We start from the raw sequence: 24,668 nt of genomic DNA, 5'->3' as shown, positions 1-24,668 counted from the left end.
GGGAGACAAAGACGGCCTGGTGTGCTACTGGCCACCCCCCCCCCCCCCCCGCCTCCTTGTGCCGTGCATGGCCTTTCATAGGTTCTCGCTGTCGGCCCCAACCCGAACACTAGTAAGGCTACAGGGGAGATCTTCATTCTCTTTGTAGGGACCTCGGATGTTCCCAGTGCTAATGACCACCCCCCCCCTCCATCCCCCGTGCCCCCCCCCTCCCCCATCAGGACGCTTCACACGGTGGACTCGTTGAGTCTGAGTCTGAATGTGTCGGGGAACGCGAGCGTCTGGGCCACACACCTGCTGCTGGCGGTCGCCGAGTCACAGCCCGTGGGGCCCCCACGGCCTCTCGTCTTTGGAGTGGGGCCCCAGAACCAGCAGAGCCAGGTCCGTATGTGTGTGAAGTGTTGTTGAAGACGCGTGGACAACGGGGTAAGGCACACGTATTTATTTATACAAAGGGCTTACAGTACTAGAGGGATGTATCGGCCCCCTCACCCGTACAACTGGGAATTCACCCCTAGCTAGCCTTCCTAGCTGAGTCCTCCGCTAACGGGCTAGGGGAGGCTGTCTGGCCCGACACTGGTTAGTCGGGCTACGGTACCCGGAATCCCAGAGGTCTGACTCTGGTTCCGGGACCACGCCACTGGCTCCAGCCTGCACTGCCCTTACAAGGGCGGCGTCCCAGGGGGAGTCCAGGGCCTATCTGGCTGGTCTTCTCTCTTCTCTTAACTACTCTAAGACTGAGCCCCGAGCTCTCTGGCTCAACCCTTTTTATACCCCGTTAGAGGATCGAAACCCCCCTCACGCCGTCCAGTACGGACGTCGTTGCGGGCACCACCCCGTGTGCTCACGGAGACCCCGCCCACTGTGTCTGTTTTCCATTAGCCCCTATGTAAACAGCCCTACACAAACAGACCCTCTGTAACAGCCCTACATCACCCCCCCCTGTACAGCTCGCAGCCGTCCCGGCTGCAACAACTTTCAATAAAGGTTATTCAACCCCTGGATCCCCGCGTGTGCCTTAAAAAAAACGTTTTGAACGCTAACTTGAAAGAACCAACAGTAACAACAACAACAACGACAATGACAACAACAAAACCCTCAACCCTGAAAGGGAACAATCCGACGCACCCCCCCCCGAATAAATACGGATACCGTAAGAACGAGCTATATACAATATGTGGCGAAGCCACAATGCACACCAATGGGCAGGGGACACCCCCCCCCCACACAACACACAATGAACACAACATATATATACAAATCTTGCGGTTCCTCAACAGTCTGCGCATTTTTGCGCGTGTCCTTGCGGTATCACAACAGTTTGCGCATTTTTGCGCGTGTCCTTGCGGCGGGCCCCTCACACGGGGGAACCCCGGTTGGCGGACCGTCAGGTGGCAATCGTCCGTCCGGGAGCGGGGTCTCCTCTGATGCCTCGTGACTGTTGGTATCCCCAGAAGGGGTGGTCGGGCGTGAGCCCGTCAGTCTCGATGCACCTGGAGGTGGCACGGCCGGCAAGGCATTAGGTGAGCGCGGTGGGGACGGACCTAGTGAGTCGGTCGACCCCCCACACGTCTGGCCACGCATGTGTGAAGTGGGTTTGTGTGCCGCGACGAAAGGTTTCAACCGAGAGGGGTGCACGAACCATCGCCGCTTCCCCCAACGAATGCGCACGCACTGTGGTCGCAGGACCTCGACCACTTCCACAGGCCCCCGCCACGGTCGCGCCAGCTTTGGGGAGGTAGCCAGGGGTACTTGGGGACAGTGCAACCATGCCCTGTCCCCCGGTTTCCACTGTATGACATGCGCTCGACCCAACCTGAGGCGCTCGTTCGCCTTTTGACGGAGGTCCGAGTTTAACCTCGCAGCATCCCGTGCCTCTGTTAACTTAGCCAAATTAAATTTGACGTGGTCAGCCAATTTTGTTTTACCTTGCTGGTCGGGGATCTGCAGCTGGGCGCGAACAGGCGGGTCGGGTTCGCGACCGTACATAAGGTAAAAGGGGGAAAACCCCGTAGCCGCATGGGGTGCCATCCGATATGCCGCCAAGACCCCCTGAATATGCAGGTCCCAATCAGTCTGGGAATCTGAGACCTGCTGTGCCATCATTGACGAAATGGTGCGATGCAGGCGCTCGACCATTCCGTCAGTCTGTGGGTGATACGGGGAGGTCCGAATTTTCTTTGTGCCTAAGAGGTCACAGACTTGTTTAAGTAATTTGCTGGAAAAATTTTTACCCTGGTCGGTCAGCAGCCGTTCCGGGGCACCTTTGTCCAGGACGTATCCCTGAACAAAGGCGTCCACGATGGCTGCTGCCGACTGGTTGGCAAGGGGCCAGGCCATGGGCCAGCGCGTAAAATACTCGACACCTGTCAGCAAATACTTATTGCCCCTGGGGGTGGCGGGAAATGGGCCCAAGATGTCCAGTGCGACCAGCTCATTTATCCTGGACACCTTGATGGATTGTAACGGCGGGTTAGACTCCCGCGCCGGCGGTTTCCGCTGCGCACACCGCGGGCATGAACTCAGAAGATCCCCCACATCCTTTGTCATACCAGGCCAAAAAAAATCTAGCTGTATTAGTGCGAGGGTCTTTAGAGTCCCCAGATGTAACAGGCGCTCATGCGCGGCCCACACCACTTTGCCTCGCAACTCCGAAGGGACGACCAGCCGATGTCGCTGTGATTTTGCGTCCCAGTGCATGAGCAGACCCTGTACCATTTCCCATGCACCCGAATCACCTTTCACCCGGCCAGCACCCCCGACGCGACGACGCCACCCGAGGAGGGAGGTGTCCTCCATTTGGAGGCGCCCCCACTCAGTGACGGGCAACCCCAACAGGGAATCCCTTCCCTGTTGTTCGATAGAATTATCAGCCAGTGGCTCGTCATCGTCGGTGGCTGCCAGGACCGGGACCGATGCGTCCCCTGAAGGTCTGCAACGTCCTGACCCCAGGAGGCATGCACATTCCGAGGCGGTTGGCATGCGTGACAGAGCGTCCGCGTTGGTATGGCGAACGCCCTTACGGTAAGTGGTCTCAAAATCAAAATCCTGGAGAACCTCCAACCATCGAGACAACTGTCCCGATGGTTGTTGAACTCGCAGGGCATACTGTAGTGCCGCATGATCTGTGCGGACGGTGAAATGCCGACCGTACAGATATGGGCGGTATTGTTGGATGAAAAAAACAATTGCCAACAGCTCTCTACGGGTAACACAATATCTCTGCTCCGCAGGAGACAACACCCGACTACCGTATGCGACCACCCGTTCAACGCCATCAACCACCTGGGAAAGCACACCCCCAATACCCGTGTTGCTCGCATCGGTGTCGAGCAAAAAGGGTTTCGAAAAATCAGGGTAGATCAAGGGAGGGGCTTTCACCAGGGCGTCCCGAAGGGAGCGGAACGCAGCCTCCTCCTCTTGACCCCAGTGGAAACGAACCCCTTTAGATGTTAGGGCGTGCAGGGGTTTTGCAATTGTTGCAAAATCAGCAACAAACCGTCGATAATACGACGCGAACCCAATAAAACTCCTGACCTCTCCCACTGTAGTGGGAGTCGGCCAGGAGCTGACACACTGCGTTTTGGCGGGATCGGTAGCAATACCCGAGCGTCCCACGATGTGCCCCAAATAACGCACCGAATCACGCAACAAATGGCATTTTTGGGGCTTAAATTTCAAATTAGCAGCCCGCATCTTTAGGAAAACTGCCCGCAACCTCTGGAGATGGTCATCAAAAGTTTTACTAAAGACGATAACGTCATCCAAATAAATGAGGCACGACTCCCATTGCAGTCCAGCCAAAACCAATTCCATCAAACGCTGGAAAGTTGCCGGCGCTGAGTGCAAGCCCATCGGCAACCTGTTGAATTGAAACAAGCCGTGCGGTGTACGAAAAGCAGTTTTAGGCTTAGACTCATCGTCCAGAGGAAGCTGCCAGAATCCCGAAAGTAAATCGAGTGTGGAAAAGAATCGCGCTCCCGCCAAAGCGTCAAGCGATTCATCCATCCGAGGGAGCGGGTATGCGTCGGCAACCGAAATTTTATTAAGACGCCGGAAGTCAACGCAAAACCGCAACGAACCGTCCTGCTTTTTAACCAGGACGATCGGCGCTCCCCAAGGGCTGGTGGAAGGAGAAATGATGTCCGCGGCTAACATGTCATCAACAGCCGATTTGACATGTTCCTTTTCGGCGGGACTCAACCGAAACGGATTTTGGCGAATTGGCGCGCTGTCACCCGTGTCAATATGGTGACGCAGCAAGTGAGTGCAGCCCAAATCATATTTATCTCGACTAAAAACGTCGGAAAATTCTCGCAATAGCGTTTTAAGTTGTTGACGCTCTGAATCGGACAGGTCCGTCGATCCCGCACAAAGCGCCTCGAGCCACCCTTCATCGCTGTCCTGAACGTGGTCGCGACGCAGGGACAGTGTTGACGGAATTTACGGCGGGCTCCTCACACGGCACCGGCGTTGCGTGAGCAAGCACGGTCCCCTGTGGGAGCACCACCGTCTGCGAGCCCACGTTTAGGACCGCGATGAAGGGTTCACTATCCCCTCTCACTATGGTCTGGGCCGGTAGTAAATCAGGTCCACTAACCCCGGCCCTAGACGGTCCCAACAGTACCCCTTGCGCCCCGGCACCCTTAACGAGGGGCCGCCGAAGCTTCAAGGGCACCAACATTTGCGTTCCCGGAGGAACGCGTACCGTTCTCTCCACGAACGCCGGCACCGTCGCGAACGCCGTCCGAGTCGCAACTGGTGATGGCAGGAACGCCATGCGTCTGCCCGATGGAAGCTCTATGCACCCCTGGTCGATCAAAATTACAATCGGCATTTTGGCCAGGAAGTCCGTCCCCAGCAGGCACGGAACCGCCAGCGAGGACGAAACAAAAATCGGCCCAGACAATTTAATTTCCCCAATACAAATTTGGGCACGAATTTGTCCGATGATGCCAAGTGAGCCCCCGTTAGCCGCATAGAATGGTACGTTAACAGGCATCAAAGGACGGCTCCGGACAGGGAGAATATTGTAAATTAATTCCGAAATAATAGTCGCCGATGCCCCCGTATCGACCAGGATGCGCACTTCCACCCCGTCGATATATCCTACAACGGCCGACGACCCCGACGATGCGGCAACCACACGATCGGCCAGCACGGACCACTGGCCGGGTTCGATATGGGTACCCGGAGTGGTGCGTGATGGTGCGATGGTGCGTGATACCGGCCCCCCTCTCGTCGCGGTGTTTGAGTGCGTGACGGGTGTGTGTGTGGGCCAAACGTGTGGGGTGCCGCGACTCGCCGGTTTTTGACGGTGGAGCTTGGGATGAGGCCCGTCGTCCCGGTGAGGTGTCGTCCCGCGCTGACGAGGAGAGCGGCACCCCGAGGCGACGTGGCCCCGGACGCCGCAGTTATAACACCGCGGGAGCGATGTCGGAGGTGACGAGTGGTCGGAACGGCCTGACCCGTCCTGGCCCGGCCGTGCACTCGTCGCCTGTTGCCGTCGGTGGTCGACGGCGTAGAGTTCCTCCGTCGGAAGGGTGGCTGCAGCCACCGCACGCCCCGCCGATGCCCTGCTGGCTTTGCGTCGAAGCGACAGGAGGTTTGCGTGGAGGAGCCGCGCCGCCTGGAGCGATGTCATTTCCGCGTCCTCCTGTGCGACGACAGCGATGTCTAGATCGTCGGCCAGGAGGAGTATCTTCTCCGTTACCATAGCGTCGATGCCGTCGTCATCCATCCGGGGGAAGGCCGACTTGGCCATCGCCAGGAGGCTCGTTCGGTACGCTAGGGGCGACTCCTTCTCTCCCCGCTTGCGGTCGTAGAACTCTTGTCTGCATTCCGCCGACGGTCCGTAGACCCCTCCCAGCAGCTGCAGCGCCATCGGTAACGTGGAGCGCCTTTCCTTGGGTGCCGATGTTAGGGCGGCAAGCGCGTCGCCGTCCAGGAGCGCCGGCAGGGCGCTGAGAGCTTCTTCGTCCGTCCATTTAGCCATCTCCTGGTGGGCGAGGAAGCGTCTTTGAAAGCCGCTCCAGTCGCCCTCTGCGCCCACGAATTCTTTAAGCGGGGGCATCCTTTGGTGTAGCGCAGCGGCTGCCGTGGAGTCCCGTGGACTGCTGCCTCCCCGACTCGGCTGCGTCTCGGCGCGAATGGCAGATGGCATCGCCTGTCGCAGCTTTGATGACGCGCCCTCCTCCGTCGTTGATGCAGCAGCCCCAGCGCGGCCGATGTCGGACCCCAGGTTGAGGTTGGCCACGCCCCTAGCGGTCGCTGCGTCGATGGCGGGAATTTCAAAATTTAAATCTTCAGAAATGGCGGGAAGATGCTCCCCACGCCGGTTCCTCTCGCCCCGCGGTGGACCACCAGCCGCCAGCCGTGTGATGTCCCCCAGCGCAGCGGCAGCGGCGTAGAGCAGTTCCGCCAGCCTCTCATGAGCCAGCCTCAGGTCGTCTCCCCGCTGCTCCTCTTCATGGCGATGCTCCGGTAAGCCCGCATCCGGCCCCGGCTGCACGTCGTCTAGTAGAGCCATCTCGGGCTCGGCAATTTCGGCGGCGTCCTCCGCCCGCTGTTCCCTGGCTCGAGCTGTTTGGCGCGTGTCCATGTTCTTGGTACTTCTGACGCCAGATGAAGTGTTGTTGAAGACGCGTGGACAACGGGGTAAGGCACACGTATTTATTTATACAAAGGGCTTACAGTACTAGAGGGATGTATCGGCCCCCTCACCCGTACAACTGGGAATTCACCCCTAGCTAGCCTTCCTAGCTGAGTCCTCCGCTAACGGGCTAGGGGAGGCTGTCTGGCCCGACACTGGTTAGTCGGGCTACGGTACCCGGAATCCCAGAGGTCTGACTCTGGTTCCGGGACCACGCCACTGGCTCCAGCCTGCACTGCCCTTACAAGGGCGGCGTCCCAGGGGTAGTCCAGGGCCTATCTGGCTGGTCTTCTCTCTTCTCTTAACTACTCTAAGACTGAGCCCCGAGCTCTCTGGCTCAACCCTTTTTATACCCCGTTAGAGGATCGAAACCCCCCTCACGCCGTCCAGTACGGACGTCGTTGCGGGCACCACCCCGTGTGCTCACGGAGACCCCGCCCACTGTGTCTGTTTTCCATTAGCCCCTATGTAAACAGCCCTACACAAACAGACCCTCTGTAACAGCCCTACATGTGTACTGTGCGTGTGTATGTGTGTACGTGTGTACTGTGCGAGTATGGTCTGTGTGTGTGTGCTGTGAGAGTGTGTGCCGTGTGTGTGCCGTGTATCAGTGCCATGTGTCTTTGCTGTGTGTATGCTGTGTTTTGTGTGTGTGCTGTGTGTATCCTGTGTTTGTCACTGCTGGCGGAATGGCTTCCACTAGAGCACCCCTCTAGACTGTATTTGGCCTCCTCTTCCTCACTGGCCAGACGACTTAGAAGAGGCAGGAGTACCCTCAATGGTGCTGGAAATCTATTTAAACTCAAACGAGTACCTGGTGCAATGTGTAAACATCGCCACTGGGAAGACAAAGGCGGCCGGGTATGTTGCTGGCCACCCACCCCCTCATGTGCCGTGCCGGCCTTCATATGTGCTTGCTAACAGCACTTGCGCCAACAGTCTGTTAAGGCTGTATGGGGGATCTTTGTCTTTGTATTGGTTTGTGTTGGGAGTGGTGGTGCAGTGATTAGTGGACTACGCTACGGACCCAGGGACCCAAGTTCGATTCACGCTCACGGCCAACATCGGTGACGAATATCTGAACTGGCCCTGGATCTCCCCTAGGTCGACTCAGCCTTAAATTAGTACCTGGTGAGGTGTGTAAACGTCAGCGCTCAGGAGACAAAGGTGGCAAGGCACGGTGCTGGTCACCCACTCGCTCGTGTGCCGTAGCGATCTTCACGGGTGCTCGCTAACAGCACTTGCCTCCAACGATCTGTTCAAGGCTACACGGGGGATCTTTGTTTTTGTAGGATGTGATCAGCCATGAGCTGTCGAGCAACTTGCAGATGTGGGTGCAGCTACCGGCCGCACTGCTGCAGAGACACAACAGCAGCCGAGCTCACTTCAACCTGTACAGCAAGACGGGCGGCCTCTTCCACGTAAGTCTCCCACACTCACTCACTCTCATACTCACACGCTCACCGGCACACGTACACACAGATACATTAATCCATGCACACGTTTACTCAGGCTCACAATGGCCGACTCAACCTCACGACCCCATGCCCAATCATGACCCCATACTGCCACGATGACCCCCGTGACCCTTATGATCCTATGACCCCTGACCCTTATGTCGCTGTGACTCACGTGACCACCCTTGCCCTGTGCCCGCTGTGATCCCGTGCAGGCCCCGGGCCTGGTGAGCCCCGTGATAGCGGCGACGATCGGCAACGAGAGTCTGGTGAACCTCACGGAGAATGTCACCATCTCACTCTCCTACAACGTCAGCACAGCCACTGGGGTGAGCACCCCCGCAACAACAGGCGCAGAGCAACACTTGGTCGCAACACCCACGCATCACTCACATGCAACACCCACGCAACACTCGCTCACAACACCCACGCATCACTCACTCGCAACACCCACGCAACACTCGCTCACAACACCCACACATCACTCACTCGCAACACCCACGCAACACTCGCTCACAACACCTACGCATCACTCACTCGCAACACCCACGCAACACTCGCTCACAACACCCACACATCACTCACTCGCAACACCCACGCAACACTCGCTCGCAACACCCACGCATCACTCACTCGCAACACCTGCTCGCAACACTCGCTCACAACACCCATGCATCACTCACTCGCAACACCCGCTCGCAACACTCGCTCACAACACTCACGCATCACTCACTCGCAACGCCTGCTCGCAACACTCGCTCACAACACCCACGCAACACTCACTCGCAACACCTGCTCGCAACACTCGCTCACAACACCCATGCATCACTCACTCGCAACACTCACTCACAACACCCACGCAACACTCGCTCACAACACCCATGCATCACTCACTCACAACACCCGCTCGCAACACTCACGCATCACTCGCTCGCAACACTCACGCAACACTTGCAGAGCAATAACAACACTCACTCGCTCTGTCCCCCTCTCCTCACTGTGCCCCTGCCCCCCACAGATGTCATACAAGTGTGTCTTCTGGAACTTCAACAAGAACGGTGAGTGGGGTGGGGGGGGGCAAACACCTTCACCACCGCACTGTACGAGAGGCATTCGCAAAATATCTCCTCTGATCTCTATCTGTCTCTCTCTGATCTGATCTCTGTCTGTCTCTCTCTGATCTAATCTCTGTCTGTCTCTCTGTGATCTGATCTCTATCTGACTGTCTCTGCTCTGATCTCTGTCTGGCTGTCTCTGCTCTGATCTTTACCTGTCTGTCTCTGCTCTGATCTCTATCTGTCTCTCTCTGATCTGATCTCTGTCTGTCTCTGCTCTGATCTCTATCTGTCTGTATCTACTCTGATCTCGATCTGGTTGTCTCTGCTCTGATTTTTTAATACTTTGATATTGGCAAAAAGGTCCCACTCCACATAGCTCACACAACTGCCCCCCACCATCCTCTACTCCCCCGCCCTCTAGGAGGTCCCGGGTGGAGCCAGGATGGATGTGAGGTCATCAGTTCTAACGCCAGCCAGACCACGTGCAGCTGCAACCACCTCACCCACTTCGGCATCCTGCTGGTGAGCAGGTGCCCGTCCGCCCGCACGAGCGCCAGGGGTCCGCGAGTGCCCACCGAGCAACCTGCCCGCGTTTGGTCTGCGCTGGAGAAAGCCGTTACCCTGTCCGCGTGTGCGAGGTCGTAGGGGCGGCACCGGGGTCACGCGGGGGGAGGCAAGGCTTCGGGGTCAGCAGTTTGGGGGTGGAGGGGGGACGGGGGTTTGCGGAGCCTGGGATTATGAGGGCCCCCCCCACACAATGTAATCCAATTTGTGGTGAGTTCCAACTGCTCAAATGGGCATCGAGGTTTTGGTGCTCATCGCCCGCTTGAAGCCCTGCAGAGCCAGTGGTGGAAATTCCTCATTCCGGTGACAGGGGCGAGTCTATTGTCCATAGGACAAGCACTTTTGATCTTCTTGACAGTCCTGATTTTATCGACCCCGGAGGGAGGAATGGACTTGGATTACATTGTGTGGGCTGAGCCAACCCACCCCCACCTCCAACCAAGATGTAAACTTCGCGAAATTCCGCTTGCTATGAGCCGCTCGCTCTCGCTCCGAGCAGCCACGCGGGCGGTTTGAGTGCTCGTTAGGGCAATGAGCGGACGCTGCCTGTACACTGTACATTGTATAGAGCACTGATGTCGCGCAGCGCAGTCAACAGCCCTTCAACCAGCAGTGACGCCATTGCAGGGCCACGCCTTTACCTCGGACGCGGTTTCCGTTGCTGCTGTTTGTGACACTGTGTGTGCCTCGAGTGACGGCCTTCATAGGCGCTGCTCGCAAACAGCATTTGCCCCAACAGTCTGATAACGCTATACGCGGGATCTTTGTCTTTGCCGCGTGTGATGCAGCAACTCAACGACGACCCCACACCTAAAGAGCACGAGATGGCACTGACGTTCATCACCTACATCGGCTGCGGAGTGTCCTCCATCCTGCTCGCCATCACCCTGCTCACGCACATCGCCTTCGAGTGAGGCCCCCATCACGCACATGTACACACATCATATACAGACCATCACGCATTGACACGTACACACACACACATCATATACTCGCATCACGCAACACACACACACCATCGCTGTTGTTGGAGGGCGACTGCATCCAGCTGCCAGTAGCGTCCTTCATGAGCCTTCTTCCAAAGAGGCCGATCTTGACACTGCTGGAATCAGTTTTCGGCAAGTTCACTCAGCTCCACATCCTCCTGTACTGCATCAGTTCCATCCCTTCTCCAGCCCGTGCCACTGTTATCATCCCCATCTATCCGGCCAAAAAGCTGCTTGGGCATGAGGTGGCTGGGCATGCGGGAAACATTACCCAGCGGATGCAGCCTTGCCTGCAGGAGGAGTTCACTGATGGGACTGTGTCCAGATCTTTCAAGGATCTGTGTGCTCTTACACAAGCTTGGTTAAACCCAGGATGGATCGTAGGCAGGCCAACCTGAATTTTTTAAACTGGCTCAGATGTTTCTCCATTAGAGGGGTCCACATCTCGCAATCATAGAGCAACGAGGGCTTTACTGTGGCCGAGAAGACCCGAAGGTTCGTGTGGAACAACTGGCCACATAGTTTCCACACAGCGTTACACAGCCGATTTAAAGATAACGCCATTCGATTAATTCGGGGTGAGAACTGTATTGGCAAAACTGGAGCTGGTCATAATTACACTGCCCAGGTACTACACCCACACACACCGTGCCCTCACCTCCTGCCCCCCCCCCTACCCCCACCGAAACCCATCGTCTCGGCCAACAGGAAGTTGCGGCGAGACTTCCCGTCGCGCATCCTCATGAACCTGTGCGCGGCGCTCCTGCTGCTGAACCTGGTGTTCCTGCTGGACCCGTGGCTGGCCTCGCTGGCCATACCAGGCCTGTGCGTGGCTGTGGCGGCGCTGCTGCACTACGCGCTGCTCGCCTCCTTCACGTGGATGGGCCTCGAGGCGCTGCACATGTACATCGCCCTCGTCAAAGTGTTCAACACCTACATCCGCAGATACATCCTCAAGTTCTGCATCGCCGGATGGGGTGAGGGTGCACGGGGGGGGGGGGGGGGGTGAGGGTGCAGGGTGAGAGTACAGGGTGCAGGGTGTGTTCACCATGCACGTGGTCACCGTGTGTGTACGTGTGTTCACTGTGTGTGTGAGTGTTCACAGTGTGTGTGCGTGTCTTCACCGTATGTGTGCGTGTTCATCGTGTGTGCGTGTGTATCGTGTGTGCGTGTGTTCACCGTGTGTGTGTTCAGGGATCCCAGCGGTGGTCGTCGGTCTGGTGCTCGCGATCCAGATGGATGTATACGGACTCGTAGCGTACTCGCGCTCCGCCAACTCCACACAGGACTCATTGTGAGTCCCACGTGGGGCAGTCTGTGACCCCGAGCCACTAACCCTATCGCACACCCTGAACCCATAACCTCTAACCCTATCGCTAACCCCCAACTCATAACCCTTAACCCTAACACTAACCCCTAATCACCAACCCATATCCTCTAACCCTATCGCTAACCCCCAACTCATAATCCTTATCCTAACACTAACCCCTAATCACCAACCCATAACCTCTAACCCTATCACTAACCCCCAACTCATAATCCTTATCCTAACACTAACCCCTAATCACCAACCCATAACCTCTAACCCTATCGCTAACCCCCAACTCATAACCCTTAACCCTAACCCCTAATCACCAACCCATAACTTCTAAACCTATCAATAACCCAAACCCTATCGCTAACCCCAAACCCATAACCCCTATCACTAAACACCTATTCCTATTGCTAAGCCCGAATACCTAACCCATCACCGTTAACCCGTGAACTCCTATTGCTATCGTTAACCCTAATCCCGAGTCCATAACCCCTAACCCCAATCGCTAAACCCTAACTCCTAACCCCTTTCCCTTACATTAACCCCTTACCCTATCTCTTACTCTTAACACTAACCCCTACCCCATAACCCTCTATCCCCAAACCCTATCTCCAACCCGTTTCCTAACCCCTATTCTTTAATCCCTATCCACGAAAACCTATTATTCCCATTCCCCTAGCCCCTGTCCACTTTCCCAAATGATTATAATGGGATAAACGATAGCCTTTCTGTGTATGGCAGCGTCATCCGTGCAGATTGGATTCGGACGTGTGTGGTCCTATATCCGGATGGAGCTTTCGCCTCCTAATACCCCCCTTTCGCCCCCGCCCCGGCCGGCGTCTCCCCTCCTCCCACCCCCTCCCCACCCCCCGCAGCTGCTGGTTCCGGCACAACGGCGATGCAGCGTTCTACGCGACGGTGGTGGCCTTCCTGGGCGTGGTGCTCTGCATCAACATGGCCATGTTCGTCGTGGTGCTCGTGCAGATCTGCAGCATGAAGAGCTCGCGCGGCGCCACCGGCGACTGGCGCTCCGACGTGCTGCGCGACCTCAAGGGCTCCGTGTCGCTCACCTTCCTGCTGGGCCTCACCTGGGTCTTCGCCTTCTTTGCGTGGGGCCCCGCCAACCTGCCCTTCATGTACCTCTTCTGCATCCTCAACACCCTGCAAGGTGCGTCGGGCGCTGGCGCGAGATGCGGGTGCCTCTACTCACCCCCCCCCCCCCCCCCGGTTTGCGTGCTGTGCTTCAAAGCCGGTGGACTTGCAGCCGGCGCGGCCTCCCCTAGGTTGATTCAGCCTTAAAATTAGTACCTGGTGTGATGTGTGGCCAACATCAGCACTGTACGTCGAAATTATTTCGCACCGCATGTAGCCAACCATGCTAACCGGAGCACCGGGGCTAAGATAAAGGTGGCATGGGGGGTGGCGCTGGCGCTGGCCACCCACCCCCTCGCGTGACGTGCCGGCCTGCATAGGTGCTGCTTGCTAAACAACACTTGCCCCAACAGAGCGTTAAGGCCACACGAGTGATCTCTGAATGTGTGTGTGTACCCCGGACAGGAACATTCATCTTCGTGTTCCACTGCGCCATGAAAGAGAATGTGCGGAAGCACTGGCGCCGCTACCTGTGCTGCGGCCGCTGCCGTCTGCCTGACAACTCCGGTGAGATGATCGCCAGGTGTCGCTGATAGCGCTAAGCTAAGCCTCGCATGCAGTAAACAATAGAAGGTGCCAGAACAAAGAAGAATAAATGAGACTGAATTCATTATTGAGAGTGAATGGTGGAGAAGGAAGTAATGATTTCCATTAAATGAATGGAAACGGTGAATGCCTGGCGAATGATTGACAGAGCATAAAAGGTGAGTGACTGAATGGAGAGTGAGTGAGTGAATGAAAAGTGAGTAAAGCGGCCACAATGAATGATTCGCCGATTGCCTGTCTTTCCTCCCTCCCGCTGCATGCAGACTGGAGCCGCACGGGAACGAACTACACGAAGAAGCCGGGAGGCAACCAGGTGACCAAGTCGATGTCTAGCAACTCGACCAACTCGAGCCAGGTGTCCACGGGGCCCAGCAGCTCCTCGCAGAGCTGCCTCGTGGTGCCACGCCGCAAGAGCAGTGCGTCATGCCAACACACGCACGCGAACACACACACACTAACCAACACGCCCAACACACACGCTAACAAGTATGACAAAAACACACGCGTGTAACACCGACCGCTGACGCCGCTGTCTCCGTCCCCCCACACGCCACCGTGCGTCGCAGATGCCGTGCGCTCGGAGCCCTCGTCCACCATGTACGACAACGGGGAGCCCGTGTACAGCAGCATCGAGGAGAGCACCAGCAGCGGTGCCGGCCAGCACGGCCAGCCCCTGGCACACCTGCCCAGGGGGGGCGGCGCGAGCTAGCCGACCACGCCACACAACCGCCACTCCCCTCCCCATCGCACCTCCTCCACATCAAACTCCCAGCCACTCGTCCTCCCGCCCTCCTAGGATCTTGTAAATATCATCGTCATCATCACGATCGTTGTAGTCACTTCCGTCGTCACGCCTCCTGCCGTGCGTGCGCGTGTTGGGTGGAGAGGCGGTTGGCGCGCTGCGCTACGAACCCAGCGGCCCAAGTTCCGATTTCTGCTAATGGCCACCAACGCCGGTGGCGAATATTTTAACCGGTCCAAGGCCTCGCCTAGGTTGACTCGATTGAATACCTGGCGCAGTGTGCAAATATCAGTAATGGGGAGACAAAGGCGACCGAGCGTGGTGCTGGCCATCTACCCCCTGGTGAGCCGTTTGCGGCCCCACCGGTTGATAGAGGCCCTCGGGGGGACCGCGTGTCGGGGCACTGGCGGCTCAAACTCCACCGCCGACCGGAAAATCTGCGTGGCTCTAGGGGGGGTACGGCTAAGGGAAGCGGATGGAGGACTTGTTAGGACTGGCTAGGGGGTCTGGCTGTCTGGGGGGGGTCTGGCCAGCAGACTCCCCGGTGCCCCACAGAGGTCATGGCCACGGCCCAGGGCTCGTGTGGGACGGTGCCGCACACAGAGACGGTGCTGGGAGCCACGGGGACGGTGCCGGGCAACCCACACCCCCTGCGGCACAGCCGAGGGAGGGAGCAGGGTCACACCGGACTCGTGAACTGAGTTTGAGTTGAGCCGTGGTGTCGGTGTCGAGTGTGCTTTGTGTGTGTGTGGCTGTGTACACGTGTGCGAGCGTGTGCCATGTCTCTGTACATATCGTCCGTCTATTTATTTGTGAAAAATGGCCACGGTTTCCGGGCCAGAGCTTCTCTCACACCGAGCGGGATTCCTCTCCGGGGGTGTCTGCAACTTCCACAATCACTCGTCCGTGTCCATGATCACTCTTCAATGCCCATGGTCACTCTTGTCCATGATTACGCTTTAGTGTCTGTGATCACTCTTCAGTGGCTATGATCACACTTCAATGTCCATGATCACTCTTCAGTGTCCATGATTACGCTTGAGTGTCTATGATCACTCTTCAATGCCCATGATCACACTTCAATGTCCATGATCACTCTTCAGTGTCCATGATTACGCTTGAGTGTCTATGATCACTCTTCAATGCCCATGATCACACTTCAATGTCCATGATCACTCTTCAGTGTCCATGATTACGTTTGAGTGTCTATGATCACTCTTCAGTGTCCATGATTACGCTTGTGTCTATGATCACTCTTCAATGCCCATGATCACACTTCAATGTCCATGATCACTCTTCAGTGTCCATGATTACGCTTGAGTGTCTATGATCACTCTTCAATGCCCATGATCACACTTCAATGTCCATGATCACTCTTCAGTGTCCATGATTACGTTTGAGTGTCTATGATCACTCTTCAGTGTCCATGATTACGCTTTAGTGTCCGTGATCACTCTTCAGTGGCTATGATCACACTTCAATGTCCATGATCATTCTTCAATGCCCATTATCATTCTTCAATGTCCATGATTACGCTTTAGTGTCTATGTTCACTCTTCCGTGTCCATGATCACTCTTTAGTGTCCATTATCATTCTTCAGTGTCCACGATTGTTCACCCAGGTCGGGTAGTGACCAGTACGTGTATCAGCTGGACTGGGAAGCGGGATGTACCCATCTAATAGCATGTGTGACCATCGGTTATTCACAGTTCACGCAGACACGCTAATGATGCATTTAGGCTCACGATGTATTTAGGCCGATAGGGAAAGGGTGTTAAAGAGTTGTTGGAACATCACAGATTTGGCCAGATCGTTTCGTGGGCAACTTTAGTTTCCCCGCGGGAAACTCCGTTCCCAGGTTCTGCACGGCGAAGAGCGCTGGGACCCTGCAGGGGCACTTAAAGCTCCGTGCCAATTCAGAGGAAGGTGTGCGGCCCTCGGGTGAGAGAGCACGCGCTTGCATACCGCGGGATGTGGGGCGCCGATTCAAATTAATCACCGCACTTCAGGTCACGAGGGACGTGCTGAGCAATCGGCAAGAGCGTGCGGCGTGCAGGTCGGTAGAACGAAGATCGGCTCATGCCAGACGTGCAATTGTGCTCTGTAGGGCGGCTCGCAGTTGGAACATTGCAAGTTCAAATCCTGGTATAGAGTGGACCCAGCCCATCTTGCCACCATTCAGGGTCACGTTCCCCAAAGCCCTCGATCATTACTGTCATAACGAGCCTCCCATAATTATTCATTATTAGGTGGCTTTCTAAATGTTGTCGGGGTAGGGGGGGGGGTATGAAGGGGCGAGTAGGGGGGGGCCCCGAGGGGCGAAATGTGACGTCACGGTTCCCAGCCAAGGCTGAAAACCTATCGGGCGCTGTGGCCGTGGGGTCGAGCTTGTGTCGTTGCGTAACGTGAAGGCCACGCGTTCAACCCCCCCCCCCCCCCCCAGCGTAATGCCCGTAAATTACTCATATTTACTTGATTGTAAAATTACCTAAATTATTACCATTAAGTGCATTGCGCTTATAGCGTCCCCCACCCACCCTCCCGACTGCAGCGTCGTCGCATCTCGCCCACACCACATTGTCGTGCTTTACGTCGTCGACGTGCAAGGTGCGAGTTCATTGCGGGACTCCGACCACCCCCAGACTTTCCAAAGGCCTCTTTGCGGGGACCCCAATGCCCCGACCTCCACCAGCGAATTGTTCCAATCGAACCCTTTCGTTGTACGAGATTGTCGCTGAATGATTCGTAGTTGACTGTGCGTTAGGCCACCACGTAGTCATGATTCGGTCAAATTTCGTGTCGCGAAACCCATCATCACCCGACGCAGGTAAATTCAATTGTCCACGGGGTGCACGAGCGGTGGTGCAGTGGTTTGCACGCTGCGCTACGAACCCGGTGACCCGAATTCGATTCCCGCTTACGGCCAACACCGGTGACGATTATCTGAACCGGTCCTGGGCCTCCCCTAGGTCGACTCAGCCTCAAATATGTATCGAGTGCAGTGTATAAACATCGACACTCGGGAGACAAAGGCGGTCGGGCGTGGTGCTGGCAACCCACCTCCTCGTGTAGCATGTCAGCCTTCATAGGTGCTCGCTAACAGCACTTGTCCCAACAGTCTGTTAAGGCTACATGGGGAGGTCTTTGTTTCGGCGAGCTCACCAATGCCGAGTCAAACGCTTTCACCCACCCGCTCACCTCCACACTCACGTCCGTAATCACCCACCAGCTCACCTCCACACTCACCCACCCGCACAATCACCTCCTCGCCCACCTGCTCACTCATGTCCACTCTCACCCAGCGGCAAGTAAAGGAAAACTTCTCACAGGCCAGATTCGGTGGCGATGATGCCACGTTTCGCTTTACACCGCGCTAGGCGTCTTTAAGGAACCCACGAAACATGAACCATTACACAAATGGTAAAAAATACTTTTAATCATCGTGCCGTGAGCTTAAGAGTCGTACCAACAGAATAACTCTTGCACCCCAATGCCTGGCAGGGGTTGAGATAACTCGCAGAAACGCACCCGCATTGTGAAAAGTCCTTAATCAAGCACGCTCGCGAACCGACGTGATGTGTACCGCCGCGGGCTTCGGGGTCGCCAGTTGCACTCAGAGTAGCTGGCGTGTCGTGAAAAGAGTGGAGGTTCAGGGCCGCCCTTGGTCAATGTGGGAAAAGTTGCAAAGCCCCAAAACCTCCACTTGATCCGCAAGTCGAGACAAGAAGTTTCATTTGGTCTGTACCACCATGGGGGGCATCACTTCAGTGGGTTCCAGCTTCTGTATGCGGCCAACAGCAGCGATTTGAGTGCATGTGCTACGGGCGCTGTATTTCTCATGGTGCCGCACGGCAATTGCCATTCAGGCGCTGTAGATGCTGTCCACAGACAGCCGGCAGTCATTGCAGTACGTTAAGGAGGGGGGGGGGGGGGCAATGATTACTGCTGCTGAGCAATCCCAATCCAGTAACTTGCAGGTAAAAGTTCAAAATTGGACCGCCAGGGCGGAACAGCCTGCTACTCGTTGCGAACGATGGCACGGGATCGTTGACGTCCACTCTGTGGCCGAGGGTGCCTCGTTGCATTTTTACGATTAATGCACACCATAGCAATATCCAGGGTGGCCCAAGGAATTTGAACCGCGAATCCTCTGCAACAGATGGCATTGCCGCCCTCATCAAGCAGTGACCATCTGACCAGAGCTGGTGGTTAAATACCCACCTCCAATTTGCCATGTAAACGAATAGGAAAGTCGCAGCTGGAGGTTTGCCACCCTCGGTGGGGCTGAACTAGAGGTTTCTGGGGCCCACGGACTGAGCAGTTTGCGTGCGGAGTGGGGGAAAGGTAATCTACCCGTCAAACTAATCCTTATTTAATCGATTATCGTACTGTAGGTTAATATGAGTGCAATTCCTATGAAATATGAAGAGAGCTAAGCTAGAGATATTTTATTTTCTGAAAGCTGCGTTGCTTGGTTTGTCTGCAGAATCTACATAGGTGCCACCCCCCCCTCTCCATCGAGGGAAAAGGGGGGCTGTGGTGCCAGGTTGGAATCTGTGAGCGCTGTTATTGTTGTGATGTCAATAAACCAGGGCATTTACAGCCATGCTTGACTCACTTTGCTGCTCTGTGAAGAAGACATGACCCGCTTCCTCTTGGGGGGGGGGGGGGTCACGTTGGTGTAGATGTGATCAAAGGGATGTTGGTGGTGGTGTATTCTTGCCCCACTACTTGGAGCCCTTTATAAAAATGGCGGCCGCCTCCACATCCTGCCTCCTGAAGGTGGGAAACTCACTGCAAGCCACGCCCAGCGCGACATGGCCAATGCCCAACACCAGTTCCCGTCCATCGGCACACGTGACATTTTATTTATACTTCTGCCCGGCACTTCAGGTAAAGAGCCGACAATCGACAAAGTGTTCTATTGCTGAAGTAATCGAGACATGTTCTTTGAAGAACAAGGGGCCAATGCCCAAAACGCCGCCGAAGTAAATACAAATCATTGCATTGCTTTCGGGGCCCCAGTGTTACCGACATACGTGTTGAGGTTGTGTCACTTGTCTAATACCCGAGATGGAGAGTCCAGCGCCAACGCCATGTGCGTCTCCGTGCGCGTGAGCGCAGGGGGTGGGGGGCGGGAGGTTTGGCGGGGGGGGGGATCGTGGCGGAGAAGCTGCCGGTCCCCTTCCCACCGGCGCACGTGTCACTGCGCTCGGTGCAGGCTTGCCGAGCTGTTTGTCGACTTCATGCGCTTGGCTGCAAAACAGCGGCCGGCCAGACGCTGTGACTACGCGCGACAGAGACTGACTGCGAGCAAATCACCGATTGTACGGATGTTGGCCAATCAAAAGGGGGCATGTCACGTGACACCATACTCACCAATGGGATTACTCGATCTGTGCATCGCTTGCCAATTAATCAACGCAGTGATTAACGCTCGATTCGATACTCTAACATGGCTGTCGGATAGACTACGAGCAGAATCGATACACGATACTGTGCTTTGGGTTCCACAAGACCATATATGGGCAGAGACAGGCCCCTACGGGCAACGTCACACCTTTTTTCCATATATGGGCAGATTGCAGGTCGGTGATTTCATCTGGTGTCTGATTTTATTGCATTACGTGCCCTCCATTACGATCTGTCGTCAAGTCCCGCAGGCTACGTGATGGTTCGCACGACCTCAAATCTTTTAAAGCCAGGTTATAAGTCAACGTACATTTTGGCCGACGTAGCGAGATCATAACTCTCGCTGTTCTAAGAGTGGTTGGCGCTGGCGGTAACATCGTTGCCAATCAGCTGACAGAAAGACAACATTTCCCCTTGCAACATTGCCGGCGTGACGTCCCCTTCGCAACATGGCCACAATGGCCTGCAAACCACCTACCCCCCCCCCTGCAAAAATCTTGGCCGTGCATCATACTCACACGTGACGAGACGCCGCTTGCGCTGCCGTGAGTGTATCACGCTGCTCATGTAGAAGAAGATGGGCAGCATGCACATGAAGATGGAGACGGCCAGCACGGAGGGCGTGTCCCTGCAGTACTCCACGCATTTGAACCGCGCGCTCCAGAGCTGCCGCGTAGTGTTCATCTGTGCGGATGCGCACGGAGCTGCATCACGCGCGTGCGATGGCGCATCACGCGCACGGTGCGGCAATGTGACGGCACACAGATACCACTAACGCGCACGTGCACACACCGTGCCGTATCCAACGGCAGACTGCTGTTGGCGCAAGTGCTGTTTGTGAGCACCTATGAAGGCTGGAACGGCATGAGGGGGCGGGTGGTTTATTCCACAACCCTGCCACCTTTGTCTCACCAGTGGCGATGTTCACACACCGCACCAGGTAATCATTTGAGGCCCAGGACCAGTTCAGATCATTGTCACTGGTGTTGGCTGCGAGCGGGAATCGAACTCGAGTCGCCGTGGTTCGTAGAGCAACGCGCTGACCGCTACGCCACCGTTCCCCAAACAAACCCGACACACACACGTGCACACACCGTACCGCGTCCTCCAGGTCAATGCACAAGCTGCCGTTCTTCTGCAGCTTGGCATACATGCTCCCCAGGGTGTTGTACGCGGTCCTGCAATTGTTGCACACGGCCGAGTAATTCACGTTGCCTCCCAGGTCGTACCGCGGCACCTGCACGAGGTCACGGAAACGGTGGCGGTGAGCGACAGACAGAGACACACACAAAGAGGTTAAAGTCTCGGGTTTGTCTAGCCAGGTGAGAACTAAAGAGGGCTAGGATACAGCCTCACTTGCCACAGTGACTGACCTGTGTCACCAGTATGAGGAAACAAAGTAGAAACATGAAGTCAGCACTAACACAACCTCATAAGTAGTGAGGGGTTGCATGTGTTGTGTGGAGTGGTGGGTAAATTGGACTCCCAGGGTAAAACTGCACCCCCGTGGTAAAACTGGACCCCCGTGGTAAAATGTAACCCCTAATAGTAAAACTGGACTCCCATGGTAAAATTGGGCCTCCATGGTAAAACTGAACTCCCATGGTAGGTGTGGTGGAGAGGGGTGAGTGGCCCTCACCAGCGAGTTCTCGTGAAAGCAGGTGCGCGTCTCGTTGAGCTGGTGCATGAAGCTGATCATCCACGAAGCCACCTCCCGCGTGCCATTCGTTCCGTTCACCAGGCAGGCTGTGGCCCACACACACACACATCCCACGCACACACATCCCACGCAGACACATCCCCCGTGTAGTCTACACAGGCTGTTAGCAAGCACCTTTGAAGGCCGGCAACGGCACACAAGGGGGTGGTGGTGTGGCCAGAGCCATGCCTGCCCGACTTTGTCTTGCCACTTATGATTACAATGCACCAGGTACTCCTTTTTATGGCCGAGTTGACCTAGGGATAGCCAGGACTGCTTAGGAGATGGGGACTGCAGCTGGGATGATTTTTCGTAAGAGTCGTCTTATCGACGATAAATTATAACACAAGGGCCTCTAATGGCTACAACCGATGACTGAGGTTTGCCACCTTTTCCACAGAGCGAACCCTGCCTCAGTCCGTCAACACTGTCACTGTGAAAGCAACGGTCTTAAAGTTCACCGGTGGCAAATGTCGGTACAAATCGCCTCCTGGCGACGTCACCCGAACACGACGAGGCCAATTCTCGGACCGTCCCAGCATCAAACCCGGAGGTGGTGCTGGTTGATCCTCGTCGGTGGATAAGCGAGTGAATGAGCGAGTGAGTGGGTGAGTGAATGAGCGAGCCGGTGGGTGAGTGAAACCGTCCCATCGTCAAACCCGGAGAAGGTGGTGGTGACCCAAGTCGGCTGATGACCGACTGAGTCAGGTGAGTGAATGAGCGAGTGGATGAGTGAGCAAGTGCGTGGGTGGTTAAGTGAGCAGGTGAGTTGATGAGTGACTTGGAAAATTAATGAGTAGATGGGTTGACTGAGTGGCAGGGTTGCCACTTTATTCACTGTAGAGGCCAAGCCCCTAACACATCTCGACTATCGAACCTGTGCAGTCTCCCGTAAGTTCCAACCAGTCACCAGATCTCGGAAACAAACCGATCCCTGCCGCCACCCAAACACAGACGACGCTGATACCTGGACCGTCCGCTTATTAGTGTTTAGTTATTATAGTAAATGATTTATAAAATATTATGTTTTATGCCGAGTGTCTGCTGCTGTCCTGTACAGCGCTCTATGACCCTTGACGAAAAGCGCTCTAGAAATGTAATTACTATTAATTCTTATTCAGCGTCAAACCCGGGACGGCGCTCGCAAGAAGCCGAACCCGGGGCGACCCTCTTGAGCGGCCCCACTGGACGGGCCCTCTGGGGGGCCCACTGGGAGGGCTCTCTGGGCGGGCCCACGGGGCGGGCCCTCTGGGGGTCCACTGGGAGGGCTCTCTGGGCAGGCTCTCTGGGCGGGCCCTCTGGGGGGCCCACTGGGAGGGCTCTCTGGGCGGGCCCACGGGGCGGGCCCTCTGGGGGGCCCACTGGGCGGGCCCTCTGGGGGGTCCACTGGGAGGGCTCTCTGGATGGGTCCTCTGGGGGGTCCACTGGGAGGGCTCTCTGGGCGGGCCCGACCTTCGCAGGCGGCGGCGTCCCAGAGGCCCTGCGAGAAGGAGTGCTGCTGGTAGACGAGCTGCAGGCGGTCCGAGCGCAGCAGGCTCCTCTCGCACGTCTCGTTGTCACCCTGCACCTGGAGGGGACGGGGAGAGAGGCCGAGCGAGGTGGCGGGCGGTGAGCAGCAGGGCGGGTGGGCGAGGAACCCGATCTGTATTATTCCACTGGAGGAATTCTCACACATGTTGTGCGATTTGACACCGTCGCGCTGCCGAGCACAGCCCCTAAGGCGCACAGCCTCCTCTCGAGTTCTCGCCCTGGCCACACGAAGCCAACGCGGCCGTCCGTGGCCCCCCCCCACGCCTCCCCCCACGCCTCCCACGTGCCCCCCCCCCACGCCTCACCCGTGCCCCCCCCCACGCCTCCCCCGTGCCCCCCCCCACGCCTCCCCCGTGCCCCCCCCCACGCCTCCCCCGTGCCCCCCCCCACGCCTCCCCCGTGCCCCCCCCATGCCTACCCCGTGCCCCCCCCCCACGCCTCCCCCGTGACCCCCCCCACGCCTCCCCCGTGCCCCCCCCCACGCCTCCCCCGTGCCCCCCCCACGCCTCCCCCGTGCCCCCCCCCCCACGCCTCCCCCGTGCCCCCCCCCACGCCTCCCCCGTGCCCCCCCCCACGCCTCCCCCGTGCCCCCCCCACGCCTCCCCCGTGCCCCCCCCCCCACGCCTCCCCCGTGCCCCCCCCCACGCCTCCCCCGTGCCCCCCCCCCACGCCTCCCCCGTGCCCCCCCCCACGCCTCCCCCGTGCCCCCCCCACGCCTCCCCCGTGCCCCCCCCCACGCCTCCCCCGTGCCCCCCCCCCACGCCTCCCCCGTGCCCCCCCCCACGCCTCCCCCGTGGCCCCGTTTCCCGCCCGATCCCCTTGAGTCGCCGCTCTCCCTCGCGGTCCCTTCTAATCCCCCCCCATTAGTCCCCTGTGTCCCCGCGTCCTTCCGGGTCCCCCTCCAGTCTCCCCTGGACCCCTTTAGACCCCCGTGCCCCCCCCCCCCCCCGCACCGTGGTGAGGATCTGCCCGTAGGTCCGGTTGGCGCTCCACTGCTGGATGACGCAGCTGCCGCAGAGGCGCAGGGGCCGCGCGTGGCGCACGGAGCAGAGCGCCAACTCGGCGCTCCTCCTCGCGAACTCCACGAGCAGCGGCGCGCACGGAGACTCGCCCGGGGTGGGCCCCAGGGGCTCCACGGGGTACACGGGGTACAGGGGGACCTCCCCTCCCCCCCGCATCGCGGGCTCTAGCCAGGCGTGCGGCGGCGTCCCGCCGGGACCCCAGGCCCCCGCGGGGAAGACGAGGAAGGGGAGGAGGAGGAGGAGGGGGAAGGGAGCGAGGCGGCGCTTGGTGGCCATGGTGGTGCTGGGCCCTGCTGGCGAGGAGGATGTTGACGGAGCGGGGGGTTCTGGGTGGGGGGAGGAAGTGACGAGGAAGACGCCGCCAGGTGGCGCCCTCTCCCCCCTCTCTCTCTCTCTCTGCGCGCTCCCCTCTCTTTCTTAACTCTTCCCTCTCTTAACCTCCCCGCTCCATCTCCCAACACTCTCTAATCTCTCCCCTTCCTCTCTCTAAACTCTCTCTAATCTCTGTCTAAACTTTCTCTCTAAACACTCT

General features: G+C 57.3%; 2 protein-coding genes across 3 annotated transcripts in view; one reads left to right on the top strand and one right to left on the bottom strand.

Annotated features, from left to right (window-relative positions):
• Nucleotides 1–19,079, top strand: part of LOC133356931 (adhesion G-protein coupled receptor G6-like) — a 39,308-nt gene extending 20,229 nt beyond the window's left edge. For both annotated transcript variants that reach the window (XM_061574632.1, XM_061574633.1), the window contains 12 exons: nucleotides 222–381; nucleotides 7,945–8,073; nucleotides 8,325–8,438; nucleotides 9,128–9,167; nucleotides 9,589–9,689; nucleotides 10,520–10,641; nucleotides 11,426–11,694; nucleotides 11,912–12,011; nucleotides 12,908–13,200; nucleotides 13,590–13,691; nucleotides 13,994–14,146; nucleotides 14,297–19,079. In XM_061574632.1, the coding sequence (XP_061430616.1) occupies nucleotides 222–381; nucleotides 7,945–8,073; nucleotides 8,325–8,438; nucleotides 9,128–9,167; nucleotides 9,589–9,689; nucleotides 10,520–10,641; nucleotides 11,426–11,694; nucleotides 11,912–12,011; nucleotides 12,908–13,200; nucleotides 13,590–13,691; nucleotides 13,994–14,146; nucleotides 14,297–14,439 (1,726 nt within the window). In that variant the 3' untranslated portion in view covers nucleotides 14,440–19,079. The remainder of the gene's footprint in view (nucleotides 1–221; nucleotides 382–7,944; nucleotides 8,074–8,324; nucleotides 8,439–9,127; nucleotides 9,168–9,588; nucleotides 9,690–10,519; nucleotides 10,642–11,425; nucleotides 11,695–11,911; nucleotides 12,012–12,907; nucleotides 13,201–13,589; nucleotides 13,692–13,993; nucleotides 14,147–14,296) is intronic.
• Nucleotides 17,890–24,554, bottom strand: OSTM1 (osteoclastogenesis associated transmembrane protein 1). Its single transcript, XM_061574637.1, has 6 exons — nucleotides 24,068–24,554; nucleotides 23,037–23,151; nucleotides 21,525–21,631; nucleotides 20,985–21,122; nucleotides 20,404–20,569; nucleotides 17,890–19,729 (listed from the first exon to the last, which is right to left on the bottom strand). The coding sequence occupies exons 1-6, from the start codon at nucleotides 24,410–24,412 to the stop codon at nucleotides 19,677–19,679; spliced, it is 924 nt and encodes a 307-aa protein (XP_061430621.1). The 5' UTR covers nucleotides 24,413–24,554; the 3' UTR covers nucleotides 17,890–19,676.
• Nucleotides 24,555–24,668: the final 114 nt, after the last annotated feature.

Source organism: Lethenteron reissneri, chromosome 56 (assembly GCF_015708825.2).
Source record: "Lethenteron reissneri isolate LAM-NWPU_2019-01 chromosome 56, ASM1570882v1, whole genome shotgun sequence".
Lineage (NCBI taxonomy): Eukaryota > Metazoa > Chordata > Hyperoartia > Petromyzontiformes > Petromyzontidae > Lethenteron > Lethenteron reissneri.
Note: the sequence above shows the minus strand (reverse complement) of the source record. Positions and strands in the feature narration are given on the sequence as shown.